This window comes from Diplotaxodon limnothrissa, linkage group LG1 (genome assembly GCF_057381915.1).
Source record: "Diplotaxodon limnothrissa isolate DT_005_m linkage group LG1, D_limnothrissa_male_GT1.1, whole genome shotgun sequence".
In the NCBI taxonomy this organism is placed as follows: domain Eukaryota; kingdom Metazoa; phylum Chordata; class Actinopteri; order Cichliformes; family Cichlidae; genus Diplotaxodon; species Diplotaxodon limnothrissa.
Window position 1 is genome coordinate 23,656,240 of NC_140596.1, and position 8,536 is coordinate 23,664,775.

Consider the following 8,536-nt stretch of genomic DNA (forward strand, 5'->3'; position numbering starts at 1 on the left):
GTTACGGGTCGTGTTCGACTGTACGGCTTCATACCAGGATATGTCTCTAAACAAGGAGTTACTGCAGGGACCGGATCTGACTAACACACTGGTGGGTGTTCTTTTAAGATTCCGTGAAGAGCCAGTAGCGCTGATGGCAGACATTGAATCAATGTTTTACCAAGTCAATGTACCAGAAAGGGATGCTGATCTTCTTCGTTTTCTCTGGTGGCCAGATGGCAAGCTGGATGAGCCCATGAAGGAATATAGGATGATGGTGCACCTCTTTGGAGCTACTTCCTCACCAAGTGTCGCCTCATATGCGCTAAGAAGAACGGCAGAAGATCACAAGGAAGAAGCATCTCCAGAAGCTGTTCAGACAGTCCTGTGCAACTTCTACGTAGATGACTGTCTTAAAAGTGTAGCTACAGAAGAGGCTGCAGTGAAATTAGTCAGTGATCTTTGTGCTCTGTGTACCAGTGGAGGGTTTACATTAACAAAATGGACAAGTAACAGTAGGAAAGTGTTGATGTCAATTCCTGAAGAACACAGAGCCAACGAGGTGAAAGATCTGGATCTTAGGCATGACACTTTGCCAGTTGAGAGAACTCTAGGTGTACAGTGGAACACAGAAACAGATAACTTCACTTACACTATAAGGTTGCAAGACAAGCCAATGACACGAAGAGGCATTTTGTCAGTCATTAATTCAATTTATGACCCTCTTGGCTTTCTAGCACCAGTCATCTTGCCTGCAAAGCTTTTGTTGAAAGATCTCTGTAAAGAGCAGCATGGTTGGGACAAGGAGATCAATGAAAAGCATGCAAAAATTTGGAAAAAATGGAAAGAAGACATTGTACTCCTCTCCAACTTCCATGTGAGTAGATGCCTAAAGCCTACAGGTTTCGGATGCACTGTTGTTGCGCAGTTGCACCATTTTTCCGATGCTTCAGATTACGCATATGGAACTGTCTCTTACCTGTTGATGGAAAATAGACAAGGCAAGAGACATTGTGCCTTTCTCATTGGGAAATCCAGAGTTTCTCCGCTCAAGCAAGTCACAATTCCTAGGCTTGAGCTGACTGCAGCAGTGATTTCAGTGAGGATGGACAGATTACTGCGACAAGAACTTCAAGTTCCTCTGCAACAATCAGTCTTTTGGACGGACAGCACAACTGTGCTTAGATACATTGATAGCGAAACATCTCGCTTCAAAACATTTGTTGCAAATAGAGTTTCACTGATTCGAGAGGCAACCAAGCCATCGCAATGGAAGTATGTGACATCGGCAGAAAATCCTGCAGATCAAGCAAGCAGAGGCTTAAAGGCAAAAGATCTGTTGGAAGGAGGTTCATGGATTCACGGGCCGAACTATCTTCTAGATGAAAACGAATGGCCAGAACAGCCAGTGAGAAAGAAGGAAAACCTTCAAAATGATCCAGAAGTCAAGACTTCAGCAACGGTTAATATACTGACAGTTGAGGAAGGCATGGAACCAATGAAACGTGTGATAGACTACTATTCGGACTGGAATAAACTGAAAAGAGCAGTAGCCTGGATAGTGAAGCTAAGGAAGGTGCTATGGATGTTAAAAGAAGAAAGAAAACAGTACTCAAAAATAGTCCAGAAAAACGAAAATGATCCTGAAAAGCAAAAGTTAAAGTTGCAAGGGCACATGAGGACATTTAAATCTGCAATGGGACAGCGCTTGCTTTGGAGGATCTTGAGGCTGCCGAATCAGTAATTGTTCGTTTCAGCCAGAAACAACATCATGGAGAGGAGATCAAAATCCTACAGAAGGGAGGACAGCTCAGTTGTAGCAGCCAGCTGTTCAAATTAGACCCAGTTCTTTGGGATGGGATGCTGAGAGTTGGCGGCAGACTCAATAAATCAGGCTTGCCAGAAAATGCTAAACAACCAGCAATTCTTTCTAAACACAGCAAAATCTCTGAAATCATTTTGAGAGACATCCATCAACGAACTGGTCACTGCGGTCGCAATTATGTGCTGGCGCAATTGCGATGCAGATATTGGATTCCTCAAGCCAATTCGGCAATTAGAAAGATAATCAACAAATGTCAAACTTGCCGTAGGATTTCTGGAAGGGTTGGTGAGCAGAAGATGGCAGACTTACCTGAAGACCGTCTTCTACCAGACAAACCTCCGTTTACAAACACTGGTGTCGACTACTTTGGCCCATTTGATGTCAAGCGGGGCCGGGGTACTGTCAAAAGATATGGTGTCATGTTTACCTGCCTCACTCTCAGAGCTGTGCATATTGAAGTTGCAGACAGTCTTGACGCAGACTCCTGTATCAACGCGATTCGACGTTTCATCTGCAGAAGAGGTCAAGTTACCATCATGAGGTCAGATAACGGCACAAACTTTGTGGCAGCGGAAAGGGAGTTGAGGGAAGCCATTCAAAGACTGGATAACGACAAAATAGAAAGAGTCCTAAAACCAAAAGGTATAAAGTGGATTTTTAACAGCCCGGCTGCTTCACATCAAGGTGGAGTTTGGGAGAGACAAATTCGAACAGTGCGTCGAATTCTCAGCGCTCTCTTGAAGGAACAAGTGCCAAATGAAGATTGTCTTCATACAATAATGTGTGAGATTGAAAGCATCATTAATGGCAGACCTCTCACAAGCGTCTCAGAAGACATAAATGACGTTGAAGCTTTAACGCCGAGCCATCTGTTGCTGCTTAAGTCACAGCCCCTCATGCCTCCAGGTGTCTTCAACAAAAATGATGCATACACCAGAAAAAGATGGAGACAGGTTCAATATCTAGCAGATTTGTTTTGGACCAGATGGACTCGTGAATATCTTCCACTTCTGCAAGAGCGCCAGAAGTGGCTGAAACTAAGAAGAAACTTCGTGGTCGGAGATCTTGTGCTGCTGGTGGACAGTTCTTCTCCACGCAACTCCTGGCTCATGGGGAGAGTGGTTGAGACGTTGCCAGACTCAAGTGGAACAGTCCGAAGATTGAAAGTAAAAACTAAAAGCAAAAAAATCGTTAAGCAGTTTCATGATTGAAGTAGCAGCAGGAGAGGCAGTCGCTTGTTAAGCTTAACGCAGGAATGCTTTACAAACATTCAGAGATGGACTTACACACTTGCTTTACTTCTCTCGGGATAACTTTGTCGGAGATGAAATGCCGGGTTGCTAGCGAAGCTCCACATGCTATCCAGATCACCAACAGGTTCCGCATGCCACAGCCGCTCTATCACGTGATGCATACTGCTCCGAGTGCTAACATTCTGAGGTGAGTTACGGCGTGTTGCAAGTTTTGTGAGGTGCTTTCGTGATATTTAATGGATCGGATTACATTTTTTATTTTTCTCCGATATCCGATCCAGTAATTTAGGTCAGTATCGGACCGATACCGATATGTAATATCGGATCGGTCCATCTCTAGTAGATACTAAATAATAAACGATATTGTGCAGCACGCAAGATAGACAGCGCACAATGTGCTTTGAGGCAGCAGCCAAGAAAGCTGTAGTCCGTGTCTGTGAACACCCGTGTGTACACCTGTGTGCACACCTGTGTGGATCAGCATGCTTGTATTCCGAAGGTTTCTCCATGTAACGATCTGCTAGGGAGTGTGGGGAGCCATAGCCCCGTCCACCAGGGTATGAAGCAGGTATAGAGGAGATCCAGGCCCCAGATATACAGAGGCCCCAGAGTACAAGGACCCGAGGAGGACCACCAAAGGGGGGGAACCGTGCCACCCTCCTGGGAAGAGCTGAGTAGAGCCCCAAAAGAGAGGTCACCCCGCAGCTACGGAGCAGAGGCCAGAGGGGGTTGCAGTGGCATGCCCTCGGGCTCTGCCGGCAGCCAGCTGTGCCAGAGAGGACCGAGCTTCAGGCCCAGAGGCCAGAGGCCTGAGGGCATCCCACCCCCCGGAAGGAGCCCAGCCGGGCCACAGGCGCCCGGCCCCGCCAATCAGCCACCAGGAGTGAGCCGGTACATACATGAGCACCCAGCCCCAGACGACAAGGACCACCAACACACCAACGTCTGCGGGCATCAACCACCGGCAGGGAGTGTGGTGAGGGGAGATAGGCCTCCGTACTTTAGAGGGCCTGAGATGTACCCAGAGAGGTTGAGTCTAAGACCCAACCTGACATATAGACACAGACGAACAGGCACACGCGGACACAGACGTGCATTCCCACCCCATATGCACCACCAAATACTCGGCACTCACCCAACGTGTAGACAGACACAAATAGACACTGCACAGACAGTCGCACTCCCCAAACATACTCTATATCCCAGGTCCAGGTACCCCCGCCCTCAGAGGGGCAAGCCGCACCTAGACCTAGGACATGTAACCCTTCTCTCTGGGGTGGAGGCAAGCGGACCACCTCCTTATCTGCAGTAGCGGGGAGGCCCCGCATCCCAGACCCCAGTCTGACGGCCAGCACCTCCTCCCAGCCCCCCAGCCCTGAATAGTGAAGACCTCAAACCTGTATTCTAATGACGTAGATGTATTCTAAAGACACTTCTTCAGCTGAGAGTCAGAGAGTGAAGACACACACGCTGCAGATTTCACTTGCAAGGGCAGTCACAGAGCGCTCACACGAGAGTGGGGGCCCTGTGATGTGCTCTCTGAGATTGCTCCTGTCTTTATTTATATACAAGGGTAATACAATATTGAATACGTCTGTTTGTAGACAGAGGAATGTTGGTGCGTATGTAGGTGTATGTGTGTGAGATTCTGAAGGAAACGGCCCCTCTTCTTGTTAGGGAGTGAAGATAAGAGTGTTCAGCTCTCCTCTTCCTGGTATGGAGTGAAGATGTCATGGTCCTGGGCCATGTGGGCCCAGTATTCTTAGTTCCTTGTATTTTTGTATTTCGTTCCTTATTTAGGCCATGTTTTCTGAGTTGCCCTGTTGTGTTGTTCCCTAAGTGTTTTCCCTTCATGGTTTTTACCCCCTGTGTGCCCCTCTGTGTATCTGTGAGCCCTCGTCTCTCCTTATGTCTTATTCCATGTTTCCCCTGCCCATTATGTCTAAGTTCTCCCCGTGCTCTCTCTCCCCCCTGTGTGCCCTCTATGTATTTATGAGCCCTCGTCTCCCTTTGTGGTTGTTTCATGTTTCCCCAGCCCGTTATGTCTGTGTTTCCCCGTGCTCTCTCTCCTCCTGTCTGAACCTCTGTGCCTGTACATGTCATGTTCAGTTCACCCCGCCCTGTCTCGTTATGATTATCAGTGTCTCCCTCTGTTCGGCGTCGCGTTCTCCCTCATGCTGTGTGTGATTCCCCCGTGTTTCCTGGTGAGCTTTATGTTAGTTTTTCCCAGTTTAGTTTTGTATCTCCTATTATCTTTTGTCAGCAATAAAGCTGCTTTTTGAGTTCATCCCCGTGTGTGTGAGTTTTGCATTTTGGGTCCTCCTCCTGCCTGCCACACAGCCGAGCCATGACAGAAACTGCTTGTTCAGCTCTTATTATCGCTGTGGGAAGAAACTTGTAAAAGAGAACAGAACAAGTCTTGTAGTGAACAACAGTCTAAGTCATCAAAAGGTCAACATGCAGTATTCTATCATATATAAACTTATATCATTAAAAGTTTATACTGACTACTATGTACAATTTTCTAATGACAGTAGCTTACAGTAACACACTGACCTCCGAGCTCCTCTGTTACAAAGCAAGACCAAGTCTACTGAGATTTAACCCTAAGTCTTTGTAGAAGTTTAATTATGTTCAATGTAAAAAGCTCCAACGTTTTTTAACAACTTCTATTGTCTTATATTTAATGTTCAATAGTTATCGTCTCAGTGCTGCCCTGAGTTTGGAGGAGCGTCCTCGAGGATTCTCTTTAACGTCGTCTTTTTGTGGGGTGATCACTTTTCTTCGCAGAGGAAGCTAACAGACACTTCCGTCTCTTTTATCATGCGACAGGTTTTCCTTCTTGGTACCTTGCTTCCAATGGCTGAAGTGATCCAGATTAGATAAGTCATCTCCCCACAGGAAACGTTTGACCAGTCTATCTTCTAGCAAATGAAAGGTGATAACACAGAGACGTCCGCTGGGTTTTAGCAACGTCTGGGCAAGGCCTGGAAAGTCTTAGCGGCCACGTGTGCAGGTCTGTTGAGCCGGTCTTTATACGCATAGACCGCAGGAGGAAACAATCCTGGAAATAAGAATTGGTTTAGAGTTAATCTTACAAGTTTAATGGTCTATTAATGAATGATTTATTATAGCATTGTTACATTTCATTTCCACAGAAGTGGAAGAAACTGCAGTTCCTCTAGGCCAGGGGTCGGCAACCCGCGGCTCCAGAGCCGCATGCGGCTCTTTAGTCTTTATTTTGCGGCTCCGGGTGGTTTGGAAAAATAAATTAGAAGTATTTAGCTGAAGTGTATTTTATTTGTGTTTAGTTCTTTTTTTAACTTGTAGTTCTAAATTGGAAGATTATTGTGATTTTGAAATATAAAAATAAAATTATATCTTATTATTTTTTTCATCGCTCAAAATAAGTGTCACACTCGCGGAAGCCGGTGTACCCGCCGAAACGGTGTGCATTTATCGAGACCTTCGACCCCAGGTAGGCCAATTATGGATCTTCGGATCCACATTATTTCAGCAGCTGTTCTCCACCATGAACTATGTTAAAAACAAACGCCGCTCACGCCTCACAGATGACAGCTTACAGTCCTGCGTAAAGATGAAGGTGACTTCGTACAGCCCCGATTAGCAGACGCTGTGCACAGAGGTTCGGGACCAGAAGTCCCATCGTAAACATATCACGGCAGACCCAACGATGTTTGCATGAACATGCTTTATAGCATCTCTTTATTGACCACTTTTCACACACGGTGTTGTACGCATACAGCCGGCTGTAACTTTTCAGCTCACATCCCGACAACACAACAGCATAGATAGCACAGGCGTTAAGACGGCGAGGCGTGATTGCGGGTGCCGGTCAGGTGCGTCCGACTCCCATGCAGCGGCACTGCAGACCACGCCCCGCCACACACATTAACCAGGTAAAATACATATTTAGGCAGAATTTTGCAAATATCGATTTTTTTTAGCAGCATAGTGCTTTTTTTCCAATTATTTTTTAAAAGTCAGGTCAAGGCTCCAAAAGCCCAAAGGCTATATGAGGGAGGCGGCTCACAACAGTTTTTGTTTGCTACATGGATCATTTTAGTTCAGCTGGGTGTCTTTCCTTTTGTTATATTTCTTTAAGAGTTCAAAATGTGTTAATTACAGAAATAAAATGTAATTTTCTCTGTAGCACTTCATGGATTTCATAAGCAACACACCTTAGTTGCTCTGTGGATTCTTTTAAAAAGCAGTTAAAAACTTTTCTGTTCAAACAAGTCTTTTGTTGATCTATGTATTTTATATTCTTTACATTATTTACATTTGATCTTTTACATTGTGTATAATGTCTATTGATTGTATTGTTTATTTTAATATTTGTGTACAACGCTTTGTGACTGCCTGTCTGTGAAAAGCGCTTGATAAATAAACTTTACTTACTTACTTTAGTTGTTCACACAAAACATAAAGGTAAAAAAAAAACAATAAATATACTGTGTTATCTTCATTTTAGATTTCAAAAAGTATTTGCGGCTTCCAGTGTTTTCTTTTGCGTGGAAACCGGGTCCAAGTGGCTCTTTGGGTGTTAAAGGTTGCAGACCCCTGCTCTAAGCCCACTTGAGGCTACCTATAAAAGTGAGCCAGTCCCCAGAGACTTCCATGTTAAAGTGCCTAATTTTACTGCATAAAAAAATCATATTGGTAAAACAATTTTGGCCTCTAAAGGTGATTTCTAGAAATGTAACAACTCCGAGTGGAGTGAATGATTTCTTATCTCTGCATAATTGCTTGGATAAGTAAGTTAGGGGTGAGTACACATTGACTGACGAGTGTCCTGACACTGGCAGCTGTAGTGTGTGCTAGGCCTTTATACACTACTTGAGTCATTAAACTGGACCTCTTGACTGTATGTGCTGTTGATGAATTTGGGAGTATTTTTATTGTATTCCCGAACTAATAATATGGCTTGCTGTGTGTACAAAGATTTGTGTTTCAGTAATGGGGATGAAATTCTAGTATTTTATTAGTACACCACTAAGCACCAAAAAATGTGTCTCTGTGTGGGACCCATGAAGTATATGAATGCAGCTGCTGACCAAGCTAGCTAACATTAGCTGATAATTTGGCAGTACTTGTCAAGAGTGTGGACTGGCCAGACTGGAGGACATGGTTTTTGTTTTTTTGTTTTTTTGCTTGTCCCGTTTGGCTCTTTTGCCATCAGAATTATTGTCTAAAGGCGAAGGAAGATGCCCAACGGATTTACTTTACCAAATAGACCATGCCAGCCTTGCCGTATTGGTCTATTTGATTCACCTTTTATTGTTTATTTTATTTTATTTATGCTTGCTAAATACGGGACAGACTTGACTGGGGGAAAGAAAGGGGAGAAAGAAAGAGGGAAAGAAAAACAGAGGGGAAGGGGGATGGGGATAAAGGGCGAAAAACAAAAACCACCAAAATAAGCAGACAAAAAATACATATATCAATCACCTTGTTC

The 8,536-nt window shown here is 44.7% G+C and overlaps 1 protein-coding gene across 1 annotated transcript; it reads left to right on the plus strand.

The window, feature by feature from the left end:
• Positions 1-214: 214 nt before the first annotated feature.
• LOC146639795 (uncharacterized) lies at positions 215-1,723 on the plus strand. Its single transcript, XM_085357428.1, has one exon. The coding sequence runs from the start codon at positions 236-238 to the stop codon at positions 1,721-1,723; it is 1,488 nt and encodes a 495-aa protein (XP_085213554.1). The 5' UTR covers positions 215-235.
• The last annotated feature ends 6,813 nt before the right edge of the window (positions 1,724-8,536 follow it).

Bases quoted from the DNA above. Each gene is read 5' to 3' on its own strand.
- LOC146639795 (XM_085357428.1), top strand. From the start codon at position 236: ATGAAGGAATATAGGATGATGGTGCACCTCTTTGGAGCTACTTCCTCA.